Raw genomic sequence first — 22,500 nt, forward strand, 5'->3', positions numbered from 1 at the left:
CTTGATCTCCAGGATATCATGGATGTGGAAATGTTTCCTTTCGGGAACGCAAAGGTGAGGTTGAATAGCTGTGGAGGATTTCAGAACAAGAATTACATATAGGCCTATGATTGGTTTTCTTGTAGTTCGTGGGAAATCTTTGTTTCTGGGTACTGCTATAGTGGCTTAGCCTCCAGCTTTATTTCGATATGAATAATTCATCATTTCTTAATGAATTTTAAATTACGTGATCCACGTAAGTCAACAGGGCCGTCAATTTTCCGTTAGGCCTGTTGAGGCCAGGGTGAAAATGTCCAATTGAAAAAATCAATCTGAGAAAGAAAAGAAAAATAAGCTACAAAAGAAGATAAATTACCGTAAATTCAAAATTGAGACATACATGGTAGCAAAATTTATCAACTGCTTCAAGAAATAATACACCAAGTTGATATTCATTTTATATGTTTAACGCCAGTCAATTCCGTCTATAACATGAAAGCAATAGTTCATTCTAACGTATTATCCTAATATTACCATTTGCATTACGTCATTAATTACAATTGCTTACTGTTTCAAGCAAGGTACAAAGATGGGACTATTTTCTGGAATTTGGGTTAGAAGACTTAGGCTATAATTTTTTATGGACCGTTCAAAGTACGTTAAACAAACAGAGAACTTTCGAATGCTTGCGCGATTTAAAGGCCACTAATGAATGACAGAGGTAAGAGACAGTGACATTGCCCTATCAAGCAGGACAATGCCCTAGAGACTGACCATATGTCATATGATCGACATCTAAGCCCCTTCTCCACCTAAACTAGGACCAAGAAGGGTCAGGCAATGGCTGCTGATGACTCAGCAGGTAGACCTATAGGCTCCTCAAAACCTCCCATCCTTAGTTCACAGGGTTGGTGAGGATGCAACAACAAAAGAAACTAACGAGTTTGAGCGGGACTCGAACCCCAGTCAGGGATGTTACCACATCAGTTACCACGCAATCAAGCTAAAGATATGGTTTGTTTTAGTTAGTATATATTGTGTTTTTTTTTTTTTTTTTTTTTTTTTTTTTTTATAAAGAGGCAATGGTTTCCTTTTTTGTTATTAGAAAATAACTCTTGGACCCAAAGCTACAGTAGAGAGTCTTTTAAATCTCCTTTTAATGAAGTTATTCAAGTAAATATATCAAGAAACACGAAGAGGGTGCCAGTAAGGAATTCGTCTTTTTCGATTGATGGCTAACATAAAAGAAGATGTATTATTATTATTATTATTATTATCATTATTATTATCATCATCTAAGCTACAACCATACTTGGAAAAGCAAGATGCTATAAGCCTAATGGCTCCAACAGGAAAATATAGCCCAGTGAGGAAAGGATGTAAGGAAATAAATAAACTACAAGAGAAGTAATAGACTATTATTATAAAGTATCTTAATCATTATTATTCTTTCTCTATAATTACGAACGTATGCTTAGCACGGTACTTATAATAACAAATTTCTCTTACAATTCAATTGTTTGTATTGGTTCTTCTTTGTATGTTATTAACGTTAAACTATTCTAACAATTTCGAAAGCGAACTCATAATAATACCATGATGTAGAAACAAAAGATGAAACTGTGTAGGCCTATATCACTGTAGTGGTTTTTAACTATAGGAGTAGATGAGTAGATAAAAACGGACATATAGGCCTACTCTTCAGTCCAGCCCAAACCATTAATATAGAATGCGCAATAACAATAATTAGAACCGGGTTCTAGGTTCCTGGTTCCAGGTTCCTGGTTCCAAGTTTCAAGTTCCAGGTTTCTGGTTTCAAGTTCCAGGTTCCTGGTTCCAAGTTTCAAATTCCAGGTTCCAGGTTTCAAGGTACAAGTTTCTGGTTACAAGTTTCAAGTTCCAGGTCCCAGGTTTGAAGATCTAGTAGTGTGTTCACAATTATAGTGGTGTGGAGTAAGCGACAGGGAACTAGGAACCTGGAACTTGAAACCTGGAACTTGAAATTTGGAGCCAGGAACCTGGGACCTGGAACTTGAATTCTTGGACCTGGAACTTGAAACTTGTGACCAGAAACTTGGACCTTGAAACCTGGTCCAAGGTCCAAGTTTCTGGTCACAAGTTTCAAGTTCCAGGTCCCAGGTTTCAAGTTCCACGTCCCAGGTTCCAAGTTTCAAGTTCCACGTCCCAGGTTCCAAGTTTCAAGTTCCAGGTCCCAGGTTCCTGGCTCCAAGTTCCAGGTCCCAGGTTCCTGGCTCCAAGTTTCAAGTTCCAGGTTTCAAGTTCCAGGTTCCTAGTTCCCTGTCGCTTACTCCACACCACTATAATTATGAACACACTACTAGATCTTCAAAAGTTCAAACTTGCAGCAAATGTATTTTTATGTTGAACAGGCTGACATAAGTCTTTTTATAGTTTATATATGAAAGATCTGTTTTAATATCGTAATTTTTCCTAAAATATTTAATTTTGATTGTTAATTACTTTTGTAGTTTATTTCCTTTCCTCACTTGGATATTTTCCTTGTTAGAGCCCTTGGCCATCCTGCTTTTCCAACTAGGGTTGTAGCTTAGCAAGTAATAATAATAATAATAATAATAATAATAATAATAATAATAATAATAATAATAATAATAATAATAATAATAATGACAAATTATTATTATTATTATTATTATTATTATTATTATTATTATTATTATTATCAACCAAGCTACAACCTTAGTTGGAAAAGCAGGGAAAAATAGCCCAGTGAGGAAAGGAAATGAGGAAATAGATAAACTATAAAAGAAGCAATGAACTATTAAAATAAAATATCTTAAGAACAGCAACAAGGTTAAAATAGATCTTTCAGATTCCAAACTATAAAAACTAAAAGAAAAAAAAACACAGAGGAAGAGAAATAAGACAGGATAGTGTGCATATGGAATCAATATTAATATAATTTTCTTTTTGTCTTTTTTTTCTACAGTACTTTCCAACTGCAGAAAACGACGGTTGGGCTTTCAAATGTCAACACGAAGAACATGAGTGTGAGGCGAATATGATCCACGCATGCGCAAAAGAGAACTTTAAAGATATTGGCCTAGAGATGAATTTTGTAAAGTGCCTTCTGGAGTCGCCATCTCCAGCCGATTCTGGACCCACCGTGAGTTTTAACTATCTATCTATCTACAAAATAGTGATCCTCTACATATATACACCAATCACATACTGAATGGTATCAAATAATTTGATACCATTCAGATGTCTTTCAGTCGAGAAACAGGCCAAGCGCCATTTCGGGACAAAATAGTTTTATTTTATTTTTCGCGGGTTTTATCCTTGTACATCACATTCCCGTCGAGATACATGCCAATAGCACCCTCCAATATGGTCTATTTACTGTTCAAACCCACCCTATTATCACCTCTGTTGCAAATGTCGCTTGGACTACTTTCTCGAAGCACCAAAAACGAGACGTAGTTCTGTGAAGTAACATGACACCTCCACCAGACTCACGGTAACTTATGGAGCTTGGCTGGTAGCTTTTGTTCAGTCGAGAAAGATATGTGTGACGTCACAGCGCCTTCGACCAATCAGCTTCGCTGTACAGCGTCAGCTGAGTAAAACGTAAACAACACATTGTGATTTCGAGATCGTCTGATTATTTTCCCGATTTTGTTATTAATAAGTGTTGTGCTTTAATAAGATTATCAATATGACGGGAAAGCGTCGTGGTCTGTTTGAGGGCAAAAAAGAGAAGGGTAAACAGTTATTAACAAAGAAAAAGCTAGTGAGAGAAAGTGATGGGACCATCATTAAAGACAACAGGGGTTCAAACCCTAACACAAAGAAAGTGTGTGGAGAGGTTCTAGCAAAAGTGCATAAGCACATTCAGATGTTACCAGTTTGTACTAATCATTACTCACGTGCCTCAAACCCAAACAGACAGTACCTTGAATCTCATGAGTCAATAAGTAGTCTGTACAGAATGTATGTACTTTGGATGCGACGTTGTAACCCAACAGTCCAACTTGTAAAAGAGAAGTTTTACTACAACGTCTTTGGGACCCACTACAACATTGGTTTTCGGCCAACCAAAAAAGACTCTTGCAAGGTCTGTGAACTTCGGACTGTTGCAATTCAGAATGCCAAAATGGAGCAGAAGGATGTCACTGCCTACCAAGCACAGCAAAAAGGAACACAACCAAAAAGTTAGGTCGGCCAGTGATACCATGAAAGCTGCCAAAAATCTTGACGCAGACTGGGCTTGTCTTGCTATGGACTTGCAGCAGACAATGCCAGTACCCCGTCTGTCAGTAGGCCAAGCCTACTACAAGCGGAAGTTGTGGCTATATAATTTTTGCATTCATGACCTCAAGCTTCAAGAATCCTACATGTTCCTGTGGGATGAGACCACTGCCTCAAGAGGTTCCATTGAAATCAGCAGCTGCCTATTGAAGTATCTGCGGACTCATTGTTTATCCAAAGCGGACCATCCAAGGAAGATGAAAATCTTTGCAGATAATTGTGGTGGCCAAAATAAAAATGTCACCCTAGTGTGTATGCTTCTTCGGTTGGTTCATGAGGGTCACTTCAACCGGATTGAGCTGGGTTATCTGGTATCTGGTCATTCGTACATGGTCTGTGACCGGTCTTTTGGTGTAATTGAGAGGGAATTGCGAAATTATGACTGCATCTACAACATAGATGAATACACTCATGCCATTGCTAATGCCCGCAAGAAGAAGAGGTTCCCCGTCTACGCGATGAAACGCCAAGATTTCATCAACTTCGGAATTCTCTCCACAATAGGCATAAAGAGGCTCCCTAAAGGGAAGCAATTTAGTAATGCTTCAGTCATTGCCGTGACTTCAGAGTACCGCAACGGGTACCTTGTCAAGGAAATTCATGATATGCCTGATGATCATGCAGTTAAAGTCAGTCTAGCAAGATGTGGCACTTCTACCAGCTTTGACCTATCCTCTGTAGAGCTGCCAGTAATGTACGAACAGGAACGGATTATTGAAAAGGATAAGTTGCAGGATCTATCTGACCTAAGTCAGTATATTTTCTATGTGGAGGGTGCATGGATCAGAGATCTTGTCACACGCCAGAAGGAGCTTTACAACTCTCAGTTAAAGCAGCCTGAACCTGAGCTGATCATCCCTGACGACCATCATGCCAATCAGATCTTTGACGTCTATGATTCTGTTCAGTTTTATCCTTCTGCTCCTGGTCCCAGTGGTCAGTAGTTTTTCTGCTCACTGACCCATCGTTGACGACTTTTGGCCTGCCACTGGACGACTCTTATGGACATTCTTCAAAGAAAGACGCCTGGATTATCTTCACAACATGATGCATCTGCTGGTGGTGAGTGTAACCATTTTTCCCCCCTCATTCATTCATTATTTTCCATCAATATCCATCATTGTGCAGTCAAACTCATCCATGTTCTTTTGGTAGAAATTTTTTGAGGGTGCATCAGGCAGCTGACCCCTCTCATTATACTATTCTTTTTTTTTTTTTTACCTTTTTACTCATGCATTTTTGTGTATTATTGTGACAAATTATAAAGAGATTTTTTATCAATGTTTTATTATGTAGAAAATTTGAGGGGGCATCAGTCAACTGACCCCAGCATATTCATGTTGAAACATTACAAAACACATTACAGACATATTTCATGCATAGCTAGAATATTTAATACAACAAACTTTCGTTTATATCTCATTTACTGGCTTATAAAGGGGAAAATGCATACAAAATTAAGGGGTTAGGTTAGGTTTTCCCACAACTGCCAAAAAACTGTGCATCATATTGAAAATATTTTAGGTTAACTGTGTTCTGCATAAAATTTGCTACTATTCATAACAAATATAAAACTCCTAGCTATTATATTTACCGAGTAATTCGCGATTGAAAATTGGCAATTTTCAATCGCGATTTCTGACACTTTAAAAATGGCGCTTGGCATGTTTCTCGACTGAAAGACTCCAATGAGGATTTAAAGAAAATTAGACAAAATCGAAATTAAGATCCTTCATAAATGTAATGAAATAAAGAGAAATTGCTTGTTTTCCTATCCAATACTTTAAGGGGGTGGAAATTATTGCAAAAGGATTAAAGTAAGGTTAGGCCTAGTCAAAGAATGTTTTTTTTTTTTATATAAACATTATTTTGAAAGAATGCATTTGTCGTATAGAAAAAGGCAGTGCGAATATAATAAAGTATTGAAAAAAATACTTACTTTCAATTGAGTTCATTCCAGAAGTTCCTGTCTCTTAAAAGAGCCACTAATGTAATGTCTTTTCCAATGTATTTGAAACTGCAGTGTGCTGCCTCTATCGGCGTGGCTTGGGACCCAATCCAGAAGTGTTCGAATGCCACAGAGGGACAAAATCTACTTCACGAAGTGGCCGTCCAGCAAGAGAACCTTGACACAGAGCTGTATTTTGTTCCATGGATCATTGTCAATGATGTGAGTTGATCAGTTTTTTCTCATTGTCCACTGTCTTGGGTTAAATTTCTCCTGGTTGAGGGTAGACCTACAATCGGGCATACTATTCTATCTTATACCTCTTCTTGTTATTTTGAAGCTTTTATAGTTTATATATGTAAGATTGATTTTGATATTGAGATTATTCTTAAACTTCTCTTTTAGTTTATTTCCTTATTTACTATTCTGATTGTGCTATTTTCCTTGTTGGAGCCCGTGGGCTTATAGCAACCTGCTTTTCCAACTAAGGTTTCAGCTTAGAGTAATAATAATAATAATAATAATAATAATAATAATAATAATAATAATAATAATAATAATAATAATAATAATAATAACGAGAGTATGAAGATGTAAAGTAAAAGTTATCACTTTTTTTATTAATTTAAATGATGTTTGTCTTCATTAACTCCCAATATTAATTTTTTTCTTTACGTTTCAGCATTTCAGTCTGGAACAAACTGAAGAATGTAAAATAGACCTGAGACGGATCGTATGCGAGACGTACAATGGGACCCAACCAGAACCTTGTGGAGGCTATGACGTCACCGTAATGGAGGATGAGTGAAGATGCAAAAGTTCTTACCTAGGCCCATCTGATTTCGGCTTTTCAAACCATGAAGAGACTTTGTTTACTGTTTAAACTACGCGAAATTGGTTAAACATTAATGATGCTCTATCCTACAGAAGATACATGTTTAATAAAGCAGGAATCAGCTGCGGTATTTTGATTTTGTGTTCAGCACCTTGAACGATGGTTTCAATATATGCATGTAGAGTTTTGTGTGGTTGAACTCGCCTCGAGTTCTGATATCAAGATTTCTGTACAGACTTAGCTAACACCAAAATTCTGAGTGGCCTGATATATGCACACACACACATATATATACATGCATATATATATATATATATATATATATATATATATATATATATATATACATATATATATACACACACACATATATATATATATATATATATATATATATATATATATGTACTATATATATACATATATATACATATATATATATATATATATATATATGTGTGTGTGTGTGTGTGTGTGTGTATGCAACAACAAATGCAGCCGTTTATAGTCCACTGCAGGACAAAGGTCTCAGACATATCATTATTCATGTCTGGGGTTTGGCCAGTTTTCATCATCACGCTGACCAACTGCAGATAGGTGATGGGGGAAGACTTTTGTCTGATCACTCATAGGGAGGGGACCTAGCAAAGCAGATATTATATGACCTAACCTTGTCATTATGGTTAGAGAGCATGGTTACTGAAGACGGGAAAACATATGCCTGTACCATTTTATAAAGGTTAAGGTGATTCAGGAAAATGCGAGAATTATAGAGGTATAACGCTCAGATGTCATGCAGCAAAACTTTATGAGAGGATTTTAGAAAAAAAGGCGCGACACATCATTGAACCTCAGCTAGGCGAAAAACAGCATGGATACAGAAAGGACAGAAGTACATCAGATCTCATATTCACTTTGAGGCTTGTTATTGAAAAATCATGGGAATACAATAGGCCACTGTATATAGCATTTATTGATTGGGAAAAGGCATTTGACTTGGTACCTAGGAACAAATTGTGGAGGTGCTTAGGAGAGGTTTATGGACTCGGCGGTAGATTGGGAGCTGCAATAAAGAGCACGTACGAATCATATATGAATAATGTAAGGACTGGATACAAGAATGAAAATTGGTTTAGAGTAACAACAGGTGTTAAGCAGGGAAGCGTTCTTTCCCCACTCTTGTTCATTGCATATATAGATGTAATTATAAGAAGTTTTAAGGAAAGAATAAACATCTCGGGAGACATCATGATTTTTGCTGATGATATTGCTTTCTGGAGATATGATCGGGAAGAACTAGAAATAGCATTGATAGCCTTGAACGATTGTTTAAAAGAGGTCGGACTGAAGATGAACATCAATAAAACAGCATTATTAACAATCAACAAACAATAACAAGCTCCAACGAACATCATGATAAGAAATACGGTAATTAAGGACACCAACGCATTCAAGTATTTAGGGTGTATGTTTACAGACAACGGCTATAAGAACAAAGAAGAAATTACTGAACGAATAAAGAAATATAATAAATGCTCTGGAGCACTCTATCCAATTATGAGAGATGCATACGTACCTATAGAAATAAAGAAAACCATATTTGAAGGATTACTAACACCAATCATGACATATGGATCAGAGAGCTGGACAATGACCATCAAAGACAGGAGCAGAGTCCAAGCTTCAGAGATGGAAACCTTGAAACCAATAATGCACAAAACAAGAAGAGATAAAATAAGAGATGTAGATTTTAGAAGGATGGTTGGGGTATCCCCTATGTTGAACAAGATTGAGACGGGACAGCTGAGATGGCTGGGACATTTAATGAGAATGGATGGAAATAGAATTGCAAGGAGGAGATGGGATTGGACGCCTGGTGGGAGGAGATCAAGAGGTAGACCACGTAAACGCTGAAGGGATGGAATTGAAGAGATTCTGACAAAGAACAACATGCCAACAATTGAACAGCTGAGAAGAGAGGGAATTTTTGACAACAGAATTGAGTGGAGAAGACAACTGATTCCACTGACAGGCTGAAAGCCTACCTGGGAGTGGAAGTGAAGTGAAGTGAAACTCATAGCAAACCAACCTAGTATGGGTGTCTCGGACTAGTCCAGCTTTGTTGATCATGGTGATACACAAACTCTTGCACTGCGCTAAGGTAAGAAAAGGCAGTTGAATATCAAATCTACTGTATTTCAGACGTAAGATATCAATCTCCTATAAGTTGAAAAATATAACCAGGTTAATTTAAATTTCTAAAAACTTTAACCTCATTAAGAGATTTATTTTTTTTTATAGCTTACTTTTTCTCTGGCAGTTTACTATTCTTCACGTTGCAGATTGTATAAATTTCACAGATATTATTGACAATAATAACCTACGTGGTATCAATTATATTGAAAAATACAAAACCGTTTAGTAACAGTTCGTCTAAACCTTAAATATATTTTTAGAAATTATTTCAACGCACACTGGGTGTCATCTTGTTTATAAGAAATTAATTCCCTCAAATTTTAAACAAACAAGAACTTAATGTTGTTAATTTCGTATTCAAATTTTGCAATGTGTGCTGACTACAAAAGATTTTTTTGCATCATTCTCTACACGAATGTTTAATTATGTATTCATTCTACAGTAGCATCTCCGGCTACTTTGTATTATATGACATATTTTGCTTAGGGGATGCTCGAAGAGTCAGTAAATTAGCTAAATTATATTCCAAAAGTCAATCAAACATCCAGACAATGACTAGAAAGAAACATAGATATCATCAATAATAACAATAATAATAATAATAATAATAATAATAATAATAATAATAATAATAATAATAATAAGGATACATTATATGCAATTTATATCAACTGTAATTTCGTTGCGAACGCTCCCAAAGTCGGAAAAAAACATGGAAAATGATGCTTCTATTATGTTATGTGCCACGGACTTCTACATATTTTTTACTCTTTCTAAAAAAAATGATGTCAGAAAATTCCAAATCAATCAATCAATCTAATAACCTAAATATTTCGTACAGAGACCAAAACACTGCTAAGTGTGGAAAATAACACGTTCTAATTGGTTTTAAAGACAAAATCTAGGATATATTAATTTTAGAGAGGATTAAATATATTGTGCACATTTAGTTATATTTTCATCCACAATTATTAATTTATTTTAACACTATGATCACGCAAACATATCCATATTTTTAGTAGCAATTTTAAAAAAAAACCCTATATGTTACAATATGGTTGCAGCGAACAGTCTGCATCAATATAATTACGCGGAAACCAATGTAGTTATTCGTTTCGTTGCATTCAAATATTATTTTTAACCATCTTAGAGAAATTAATTTAATTATTACTAACATATAAATAGGACCAATGAAAACACAATGCCATGGAATTTCTGGCTAAGAAAACATCTTTTATTAGAGATTTACCTCAATGAAGTATAAACTAGTGACTAGTCTAACTTAGTTCAGTCAATCAGTTGTACTGTAAACGTGAATTTGTGCATACTTTCCGTCAAATTAGACTGCTATGAGGATGTCTCGATATATATTATATTGATTTGCCCTCTGTAAGATTCATTATATTCTTCCAATGTTGAAGTCATCTAGAGTAACAACAGTCCACAAGTAAGTGTCTTAGTGTAGGCGTAATGCTTTAGTTACCATAATACTGACTAGAGGTATGTCCAGTGATTTCTTCCAAGAAATGATGTCTAGATGGTGTCAATCGGGCAATTGGATACTATTTGTTTTTCTTGTGATGTTCACATTTGATCCAAAAGATAGTTCGTAATTAGTATGTTCGTACTAAGTAAACCAGTTTCCTGGCCAGAACATGTCACAGTATGTCATCAAATGATCTGTTACAATAGGTAACAGCGAAAGATTTCGGAGACCATTTATGGCTATTGTGATCTCATGATTTGAGAATACCACAGCCTTAGTAGTTATACTCCAAGCAGCGAAAAATGACTAATAGGGAAGGGGATATGGTTTCAAATGGATTCCTCAACTGTGGAATTATTCTCCACACATAATTAAAGCCTGCTCTCTGACGCCTCTTTACTCTCTGTCTCCCTTTTTTATTATTTCTCTGTTTTATATCATTAAAATGAATGTGTATTTCTGAAATATTCTCTCTCTCTCTCTCTCTCTCTCTCTCTCTCTCTCTCTCTCTCTCTCTCTCTCTCTCTCTCTCTCTCTCTCTCTGCATTTTCTTCCAAGAAAGTACCGGTTCACGTTGTGAATAACTACTGTGCCCTAATTTGGCTATGAAGTTAGAATAGTTTTAGACACTTTTTGGAAATACACAATTTTTTTTTTTTTTTATGAAAACAGAGAGGTGGAGCAAGGTTGGAGTAAAAAGGCAAACCAGTGATCAGTGGAGATATGGCGTAGTGGGGTAATACGTTTAAATCCAGGTGCCTCTTCTCGCTACGTTGAAGGATTAGATGAAATTTCTTTGGTTACAGGAATTGCTTTCTTGTTATTTTGTAGCAAATTTGAAGTGAAATATGTAGGCATTTTAGTAAATAAATCAATTTCTCCCCAAAACTGATATTGATGACACAAATGATTGAATTTTTCCCTTTATGGGCATTAGTAGGTAGTAGGTTGGCAATGGTACCAGCCACCTGTTGAGATACTACCGCTTGAGAGTTATGGGGTCTTTTGACTGGCCAGACAGTACTACATTGGATCCTTCTCTCTGGTTACGGTTCATTTTCCTTTTGCCTACACATACACCGAATAGTCTGGCCTATTCTTTACAGATTCTCCTCTGTCCTCATACACCTGACAACACTGAGATAACCAAACAGTTCTTCTTCACCCAAGGGGTTAATTACTGCTCTGTAATTGTTCAGTGGCTACTTTCCTCTTAGTAAGGGTAGAAGAGACTTTAGCTATGGTAAGCAGCTCTTCTAGGAGGACACTCCAAAATCAAACCATTGTTCTCTAGTCTTGGGTAGTGCCATAGCTTCTATACCATGGTGTTCCACTGTCTTGGGTTAGTGTTCTCTTGCTTTAGGGTACACTGGCGCACTATCCTATCTAATTTCTCTTTCTATTTTTCCCTGTTGGGTCCCCTGGGCTTATAGCATTGTGCTTTTCCAACTAGGGTTATAGTTTAGCAATTAATAATAATAATAACAATAATAATAATAATATAATAGAACATGGGAAAAACTTTACTAATAAAGAATTGCGGTTCTATATAGAACAACTCCCGGTTTCCTCGAAAATTACCTTCATTATTGTCGTAAATAAGAGTTATTAAGATATAACCTAATATGTCCTACAGTGGAAATCGGGGATTTTGGGTCAGAAAAATTTACTAGGGAAACTTCTCTTCTCTATACATTGTTGTATAATAAATCCCCTAGAAAATATGCTCCTGCGAATTTCCGCATTTGTTTGTTTACATCATATGGTTTGCATGCATTCGTTCCTGTTAATTCGTGTGTACATACCTTGTTGCATATCAATTATAATAAGTTTTCTGCTTATTTGCTCTTGTTCGTTCGTGTGTAGCATTTTAAACTTTCTGCGTAATAGCCACTCCCTCATGTTCTCTCTATCAATAGAATTAGTCCTGTTCGTTCGTTTGTGCATAGCCATTGATAACACATTTTCCTGTTCGTTCGTTTGTACATAGCCAAAGAAAACACATTTTCCTGTTCGTTCGTTTGTGTATAGCCACCGAAAACACATTTTTAATTGTAACCCTTCTGTGAAAATTGCCAAGACATGAAAGAGACCCCAATGTAGTACATATAAAGGAAATAAGGTAAGCCATTATGTATTCTTGGTCTAGTTTTAGGACTTCATTGTAGTTGCAGTGTTAATACAGTGCATGTAAAGGAAATAAGGTAAGGCATTATTTGTGATTTTCTTTTAGGGATTGTGTCCTGGGATTGGGGTTACCGCGGCTAGTTCCGTGACCTGGGAAGGGGAGTCATCCGCCTAGGTCTGTGACCAGGAACCACTGCACTAGGTTAGGTTAGGTGGGTAGCGTTAGGTTTTGCGGGCTTTTGAACGAATCTCGTAATTTGTATTAGCATTCAAGAAAAACTTGACTTACAGGACAAACTTTTTTCTAGTTAGTTGTGTGTTTTCAATTAATTCTACCTTTATTTCAGTCGTTAATAATCAAGTTTTTTCATACTTTTCCCACCTTTTTTGGGGGAAGAGGGGATTTGATAACGGAAGAACAGCTTATTTGCGTCGAAAACAAAGGTCAAATTCAATGAAAGCATACCATTTACCATAGGGAAAGTTGTTTTTTCTATTAGAAATGTTGCGTATTGTTAAACTATTTACCCTATTTTGGCCGCTTGCATTTTGTCTGGTAATGTTAAATAAGGTAGTATTCCATCCTTGCTTAATCGTAAGTGCTATATAGTTTTCGAGTCCCAAGGTAGTACTTGTATGATTTGATTCTTAATAACAGTATTACAGTACTGGCGATTTTTATCCAGTTACAGCTTCATAACTAATTAGTCACTGGAAGTTTTGGGAATCTGACCAGTTTTCAGTTCTCTTCAGGAAGGACCGGGTACCACAGGTCTGGGTAGGACCATCTGCTCCAGGATTGTGGAATAATTAGGAAATCATTCCACAATCTGCTCACAGCAGGAATAAAACTTATAGTATAAAGTGTAGTGTTGAGCTTTATGGTAGAGAAGGCAAGACTACTCTATTAGAATTAACTGCATACCTAGTTCTATGTACAGGGTGGTAGAGTCTTGGAAAATTTGAATGCAAAGAATGATTAGAATTATGAAAAATCTTAATGAAATATGCATAAAGAACCAATTGAATGATGGTGCCAGAGATTAATGATGATATCAAGACTTAGAAATTTGATAGACTGCAATTTTTTGCCTTAGGTCAGGTTAGTTGAAAAGGGGTTAGTCGTGAGCAACGACCCCTGCTCAAGTATGAACAGGTGCCATATATCAGGTAGGACTAGATGCCACAGGTCATGTAGAGCCAGCTGCCATTGGTCAGGTCATGTAAGACCCAGTGCCATAGATCAGTTAGGACCAAGAGGCCTAGGTCAGGTAGAACCAGGTACCCTAGGATAGGACTAGATGCCCTGGGTCAGTCAGAACCAGGTGCCCTAGAATAGGTAGGAACGAGTACCCTAGGTTAGGTTAGAAATCTTTCTTGCATTTCCCTACCTTAAGGCATGTTAGCTAGAAGGATTTGGTTAGCAACGGCCGTCTGTCAAGTAAGACTCACCACATCAGGTTAGGTTAGGATGCATTCCAGTGTCTCATTAGTATTTTTTATTCCCATTTGGAAAATTCTTATTTTGTCATTTCAAATATTGTTGAGGAATCAGTGTCTCTTTCATCCAAATCATGCAATAAAAACAGCTATCGCAAAGACCATAGTCTACATACTGTACAGTACTCAGAGTACTGTAAATAAGTTTTCAAGTAAAGGTTTGAAACATTTTTATATTTATGCTAAGCCATATCCAAAACTAAATATTGTAAGTTTAGTAGACCCTCTTGCCATTGATGAACACAGCATTTGACTTTAAAAGATTAGGGTATTCAAAATCATATACAAGGGGTACACTAAAAGAGGAAAGCCTAAACTAGGTAGAAGTTGACTTTCTAGATTAGGTTAGGATATAAATCTAAATGCAATGACAATAGTTTTTATCTAAGGTTAGGGTTGGGGTTTTGAAGGAAATAACAGCCAGCTAGGTTGGTTCAAGCAACCCAGGTTAGGTTAGGATGTGAGCCTATAAATAACCTGTCAAACTTCCTATGATTAAGGTGAGTTGAGGGTGACATTCTCTCTCTCTCTCTCTCTCTCTCTCTCTCTCTCTCCTCTCTCTCTCTCTCTCTCTCTCTCTCTCTCTCTCTCTCTCTCTCTCTCTCTCTCTCTCTGTCATCGAAAAATGATTGAGTTAGGATGTCTCTCTCTAATACTGAACCATAGTTACATTGTTATGCTTTTCCGTTTTGTATTCTCCCCTTAGCATTGTCATTGATCTTACAAAAGAACTATTTCTTCTCATTTTTGCAGACAGGTTTTTTTTTCCTCCCTGTAAATATATTTCTTTGTATATATATATATATATATATATATATATATATATATATAATATATGTATATATAATATATATATAATCTATGTACATATATATATATATATATGTATGTATATACAGTATATATATATATATATGTATGTATATATATATATATATATATATATATATATATATATATATATATTATATATATATAATATATATATATATATTATATATATATATATATATATATATATATATATATATAATATATATATATATATATATATATATATATATATATATATATACATATTTTTGGGCTCAAGCCATGGCGTCCTGATGGAAGGTTCCTTTTTGGTAGCTTCCTTGGGTATATAACTACTAAGATATTCCCAGAGAATTTAACCACAGGTTATCATAGAATTCTAACTTCTGGAGCGAGTATCCTAAAGGTTTCCCTTTAAGACATCGTATATCAACAGGGGACGCATGTATTAACGCGCCACATAGCTATCTGCACCCCATACAGAGTTAACACTTCGATATGGAGGGACGGAGAATAACTGGGGAGCTGTTCCACAGCTAATCTCGTCCGTGGCTACTTTTGGTACTCGAGACGTAAACAAACGGGCGCCATTGCTAAATGACGTCACGTCCGTCCTCATCCTTCATTTAGTAGCTCACCTTACTAGTCGGACTTTTCCCTGTGTGATCTTTATCGACTTGCATCTTAGCCATGTCTCTACCCTCGGCCTCGCCTTCTTCTGGTTCCAGTATTGTTTAAATAAGCTCTGACCGTAAAGTAACTTTTACTTTTCGAGATATTTGATGTTTTGTGGCAGAGCTGTGCCTCGACCGGACCGGCCATTTTATGGTGTCGCTGTTGTTTTGAATGCCTTATTTAGATAGCCTCAACAGCATTTTCCGGCCTCATTAACTAATCGATTCTATTAGTTATTTAGTCTTCATAGCTAGGAACTTTTATATCGTGTTTGACGCTTTTTTATCGGTCATCAACTGACCCCATACCAGTTGGCTAGTATAGCCTCTAGGCCAGAGCGCCTATATCAGTGTTCATGCATGATATTTATCAGTGATCCTAGGTTTATTTATGAAGATAGTGGTATTATTTTACAATACTATTGACTGTGATGCAACTGTTTTCGCCTTCAGGGACCATATAAGGGACAGGTTAGATAGTGTGTCTTTCTAACCTAACCTACAAGTAGGACCCCTATATGCTTCCTTCATCCCCTGCCTTAGGGCATCCCCTCTGTGTAGCCTTGCTCCCCCTACCACGTAAGGGGATCAAGCTCATATCTGAGTATTATATCGCTTCTCTGTCCTCCCTAAGGGAATGATCCCCCCTTAGGGTTGCGTCCGAGAATGAGAAACGGCTAGTCCTTCCTCTATTGCTGGGTCTAGGTCTCCGACCTTCCCCGCAATAGCAATACGTCTTCCATCTTTCCTAGTTCAGGGTGTAACATCCCTGCTCTAGGTTAGGTTTTGGAGGGGTTAGTTCTGTACCTTGCTGAAACGATACCCATGCACCGTTTTCAGACAGGCTGCCTTACCTTAGTCTAGGGAGTGTCCTCCCTTCCTTGGTGGTTGCTCTGGTACAGAACCTCCTCCACAGAAGACCCTTCTCTTCTCCCCTCCCCACCTATCTCTTGTATGGCCTAGCCTATACTTAGGTTAGTCTATACCCATCTGTCCCCTGTCCTACAACTCCTCCTTAGGGTGGAGTGATAGGGCTACCTTGAGCTCCTGTGTGCAGTCCGCTCTGGTATGTGTACCCTTCATAGTGTCCTATGGGGTTAACCACTGGATGCATTCTGTCTACAGGGGTTCTCACCCCTCTTGGGTGTTCCCTGCCCTCCCTTGGGCTCCCTTTGCTCCCGGTCCTCTGCGGCCCCTGCTTCTGGGTGATAGGGCTAGCCTCTATCATGGGTACACCCACTCAGGTGGGATGCCTTGGGGTCCGTGGCCGGACCCCTACATCCCCCCCCCCCCCTCCCTTCTGTCTCTCACTATCCTGGTGCCGGTCCCTTGCCTCCTCTACTGTCGGTGATACCCACCTCCTCCCTTGGTGACTTACCCCTTGCCCTCTGGGCCGTCAGTCCGCCGTGTGCCGGGGACTGCCGCCTGCCACCGGCACCTAGCCGATGGCCTTCCCTCTTTCCTCATAGCTTCAGTCGTCCGCCCACCGGCCGGCCCCCGGAGTGCCGGCAGTCCGGTTCTGCTATAACCATCCTTGTTCCTGTCTCCGGCGGCCGCCACCCTGGTATTACACTTGGCAGTCCGGTTCTGCTATAACCATCCTTGTTCCTGTCACCAATCCGGCAACCTCCGGCTGCCGGAGCCGCCGCTCCCCGCCGGCGTGCCGCCGCTGTGCCGGCGGCCGCCACCCTGGTATTACTCTTGACTTCTATATTGTCTTCCCTAATGCGAGAAACTCTGCTGGAGCGGCCTCCGGCGTGCCGGCAGTCTGCCGGAGCCTTCCGGAGGCGTCAAGCAACTTGCACCCCCTTCTACTAGCTATCATCTGATGTTGATAGCCCTACATCGCAACCAGATGGTCTGATTACATGATGGATAGGTATTGCCTTACCGTTCCATTAGTAACCATGCTGTCTTCTTGCATATCACAGATTTCCAGCATGCTACGTGTATCTTAGCACGGCCGGTTACCGGAAACTGTTACCCCATGGGATCTTCTACGTTCCCAATCCTTGGGTCTGAGTGGCCTCAGTCCCAGTTCTATATCCTTGGCAATCCCCACTAGAATTCCCACTGCCTTCACGGCATGCTATGTTGAATTCTGCCCTGTGTCCTCGGTCACAACAAATTGCCTACGGATAAGGTTACGGTAACTGGCCGGGCGGGTTACACGGAGGATGTGTCTATCTCCTTCTTTTCCGCCCACTCTCTGAACGTCACAGTATTTCTACCGCTTAATACTAGGTTAAAGATTAATCACTTAATACTTAACCTTAAGATAGAAGTCATCTTTATGACTCCCCCATACTCATGTCCTCTTTCTCTTACAGGAGGAGTACGTGAAGTGCGACCATGGCTTCTGTGGAGTGAAGCGCCCGCACTGTTATGGGCACACGGCGTGTAGGACTCACGCCCCTTGTGCAAACAAAAAGGTGATCTGAAGTTCTGGGACCCACTGAACTGTACGGTCTACCAGGAACGCCTGGTCGAGGCGTTCAATAACCCTCCCTCAGCGGAGGTTAGGGACGCTTCTCGAGAGAAGCTACGCAAATGGGTGCGTGGCTTCCAGAAGAACGCCACTGGACCGTACCTTGCCACCGAAGACTTGAGGGCCTTACTGTTCCCAAAGGCATCCCCAGACTCTGTGGTCCCCAAGGATCAGATCCCCACCGTCTAGATCACGGTGGAACCCGATGTTGTCATGGCTCAGTCCATGCACGAGTGTCGCCTGGATACCGACAACGCGGAATGTATGTCGGAAGTGTCGGAGACAACGGAGAAGAACCTCATGGCCGAAGAATTGGACTATGAGTAGGACCAAGTGGAATACGCTGGGTCGGAGCAAGAGGTCGCTCCGCCTTCCACCACACCCGTCTACCTCCGCCACCCCGGACCCCATCCCAACCAGCGCCCAGGAGATGTTTCGGACGCTCGAAGCCATCATGGACAAGAAACTCCGTGAGACACACGAATACATCGGGACCATGGGAAGTTCCAAGGAGCCGAAAAGGAATTCGGTTAAGGACTTCCCTGCATGCTCGCACGCCAACCCCTGGAGGTATGCCGAGCATATGCCGATCGCAACGGGCAGGATCTTCATCAGTGAGAAGGTCGGCTCGGTTGTCCTGGAAGAAGTGGAATTCTTCCCAAGTTTTGAGGCTTACCCGGACTGTTACGTCCGGCTTCGATCCGAACCTGCCTCTAAAGAAGAGACCGAACCTAAGGAGGTGATAGTGTTCGATCTCCCGAAGGCCCAGGCTATGATGGCCAACACCCTTAAAAGTAGGGGTTTTACTTGCTCAAAGCTTCCGGCGTTGAGCAAGAAGCACCCTACCTACGTCGCACCTGATGATGCGATCCTCCCCTTCATGGAAAAGGCCTTCGCAGCGGTACACAGGGCAGTGGAAGAAGGGAAACCTTGCCCTGCTCTGGAGGAGTGCAGACCCTTCTCCCTGGTCACTTCCCCCGATGCCTCCTTCGTCGGGAACAAGATACGAAAGAAAGCCTTGCCGCATCCATGTCCCTCCAGGTCCAGCTTGACGTCATGGCCGGTGACACTAGAGTCCCCGACCACTACACGGTGCTCGCCAAGACGCATCTGGCGACTGTAGTCAAGGACTTATACAGCTTCATGAAGGCTCGGAGAGCCTGTCGTGAATTCGTGTTCTCAAGTGCCTCAGTGAGACACGAACCCCGGAGGCTGATTTCCTCCAACATCTGGGGTAAGCACCCGTTTCCCTCTGATCATGTGAAAGAGATTACTGACAAGGCCGCCACGGAGAACAGGAACCTTCTTCACAAGTGGGGCATGTCGAAGAAAAGGAAATCCTCTCAGGACGACGGCCCTCAACCTAAGAGGAGATCCTCCAAGCCGAAACCCCAGCAACGTCAACAGAGACGTCAGTTTCCGGGACCCGCTACTCCCCAAGTGGCTGCTCAGCCACAATAGACCTTTCAGCTGGTCACCCAACCGGTCTTGCCCCAATCACCGGTTTTCACCCCTGCCTTTGAGCAACAGACGACTACCTTTCGTCCCAAAGGTTGAGGCGCAGGCAGAGACGCATCTCGCCGTCCATCCAGAGGCAGAGGAGGAAAGGGAGCTAGCGGCCGAGGTGGTACACCCTCGGGACACCAGAAGCAATGAAATGCTTCCGGTGGGAGGAAGACTCCGCCAATTCCAGGATCGTCGGACCTTCGATCCCTGGGCACACAGCATCGTCGACAAGGGTCTAGGATGGAGTTGGACTCAACCACCCCCAACTTTCCAGCAATTCTTCCAACAATCCCCCCCTTCTGGAAGAATATGTCCTAGATCTCTTGAACAAGAAGGTGATTAGGAGGGTAAAGTCAACCAGGTTCCAAGGGAGACTGTTTTGCGTCCCCAAGAAGGACTCCGACAAGCTCAGAGTCATTCTAGACTTATCCCCCCTCAACAAGTTCATAGCGAACAACAAGTTCAAGATGCTGACTCTTCATCAGATAAGGACCCCTCTGCCTCAGGGTTCCTACACGGTCTCCATAGACCTGGCGGATGCCTATTGGTACATTCCAATGAACCACCACGCTTCCTCCTACCTAGGATTTCGACTCCAAAGGGAAAAGCTACGCATTCAGGGCCATGCCCTTCGGCCTCAACGTGGCCCCTCGGATCTTCACAAAGCTGGCAGATTCCATCGTTCAACAGCCGCGCCTCCGAGACGTCCAGGTGATGGCCTACCTTGACGACTGGCTAGCCTGGGCTCCATCGCCCGAGGATTGTTTAAAATCCTGCAACAAAGTCACCCAGTTCCTAGAACACCTGGGATTCAAGATAAACACGAAGAAATCTCGCCTCTCTCCAGCTTAAAGGTTCCAATGGCTAAGAACCCAGTGGAACCTTCAGTCACACCGCCTTTCCATCCCCCAGAAGAAAAGGAAGGAAATAGCAGGGTCTGTCAAGCGACTGCTGAAATCCAAACGGATCTCAAGACGTCAGCAGGAACGAGTTCTAGGCTCTCTACAGTTCGCCTCAGTGACAAACCCAGTGCTACGTGCACAGCTAAAGGATGCCGTGGGAGTCTGGAGACGTTCCGCATCCATCGCTCGAAGAGACCTCAAGAGACGGCTCCCAAACGGACTTCGGCTGCTCCTCAAGCCGTGGTCGGAAGCAAAGGCCCTGAAATGGTCCATTCCTCTTCAACATCCACACGGATGCTTCACTGGAGGGTTGGGGAGGTCACTCCCACCAAAAATAGGCTCAAGGCACATGGTCTCCCCTATTCAAGACGTTTCACATCAACATCTTGGAGGCCATGGCGGTCCTTCTAACGCTGAAGAAACTCTCCCCGCCTCCCTCGATCCATATTCGTCTATCCCTAGACAACTTGGTGGTAGTTCGATGTCTCAATCGCCAAGGCTCAAGATCGCCCCAGATAATCAGGTGCTTCTGACAATCTTCCGTCTGGCAGAGAAGAAGAAATGGCACCTGTCTGCAGTTCACCTACAAGGATCCCGCAACGTGACGTCGGACGCTCTGTCCCGGACAAGTCCGATAGAGTCGGAATGGTCTCTAGACGCAAGATCATTCTCCTTCATCTCTCACCAAGTCCCAGAACTTCAGACCGATCTCTTCGCAACGAGCGACAATAATCAACTTCCTCGATATGTAGCCCCGTCCGAAGACCCCAAGGCAGAAGCAGTGGACGCCATGTCACTGGACTGGAACAGACGGTCCAAGATCTACCTGTTCCCTCCCACCAACCTTCTGCTGAAAGTCTTCTCCAAGCTGAGAACCTTCAAAGGGACAGCGGCCCTAGTGGCTCCCAAGTGGCCCTGGAGCAATTGGTACCCCCTGGTTCTAGAGCTGCAGCCCACGCTGATCCCTCTCCCGGGCCCAGTACTCTCCCAGCAAGTACAGAAGTCAACTGCCTTCGCTTCATCATCGAAAATCAAGGACCTTCATCTTATGATTTTCTCTCCCTAGCCGCGAAGAAAAGGTTTGGGATCTTGAAGAAAAGTCTAGACTTCCTCGAGGAATACAAGACCGAATCCACACGACGGCAATACGAATCATCCTGGAGAAAATGGGTCTCATTCGTCAAGGCAAAAATCCTACGGAAATCACCATTGATTTTTGCATGTCCTTTATTCACCTTCACGGACAGGGCTTGGCAGCCAACACGATTTATACTTGCAAATCGGCCTTGACTAGACCACTAATGTATGCCTTCCAGATTGATCTGTCCAACGACATCTTCAATAAACTCCATTTTCCCTCCAACTTGGACAATGATTCGTGCCCTCTCGAGGATCTGACTCAGAAAGTTATCTTTCTTTTTGCTCTTGCTTCAGGAGCCCGAGTCAGCGAAACAGTGGCATTATCAAGGGACGAGGGCCACATCCTGTTTACAGATTCAGGTGACCTTACCCTCTTCCCGGATCCGACATTTCTCGCCAAAAACGAATTACCCACCAAAAGATGGGGCCCTTGGAGGATATGCCCCCTGAAAGAAGATGCCTCTCTATGTCCAGTAGAGAGCCTCAAGGTCTATCTTCATAGAACTTCGGACTTTGGTGGAGGCCAACTCTTTAAAGGAGAAACTTCGGACAGCGACCTGTCACTGAAACAACTAAGAGCGAAAATCACCTACTTCATTCGCAGAGCGGATCCTGA

General features: G+C 41.0%; 1 protein-coding gene across 1 annotated transcript in view; it reads left to right on the forward strand.

The window, feature by feature from the left end:
* The window catches only part of LOC137640552 (gamma-interferon-inducible lysosomal thiol reductase-like), a 9,868-nt gene extending 2,693 nt beyond the window's left edge, over positions 1-7,175 (forward strand). Inside the window, exons 2-5 of the mRNA XM_068373067.1 lie at positions 1-54; positions 2,948-3,124; positions 6,293-6,439; positions 6,900-7,175. The exon at positions 1-54 is cut by the window's left edge and continues 102 nt beyond it. Coding sequence (XP_068229168.1) covers positions 1-54; positions 2,948-3,124; positions 6,293-6,439; positions 6,900-7,025 — 504 coding nt within the window. The 3' untranslated portion in view covers positions 7,026-7,175. The remainder of the gene's footprint in view (positions 55-2,947; positions 3,125-6,292; positions 6,440-6,899) is intronic.
* Positions 7,176-22,500: the final 15,325 nt, after the last annotated feature.

This window comes from Palaemon carinicauda, chromosome 5 (assembly GCF_036898095.1).
Source record: "Palaemon carinicauda isolate YSFRI2023 chromosome 5, ASM3689809v2, whole genome shotgun sequence".
NCBI classification, from domain to species: Eukaryota; Metazoa; Arthropoda; class Malacostraca; order Decapoda; family Palaemonidae; genus Palaemon; species Palaemon carinicauda.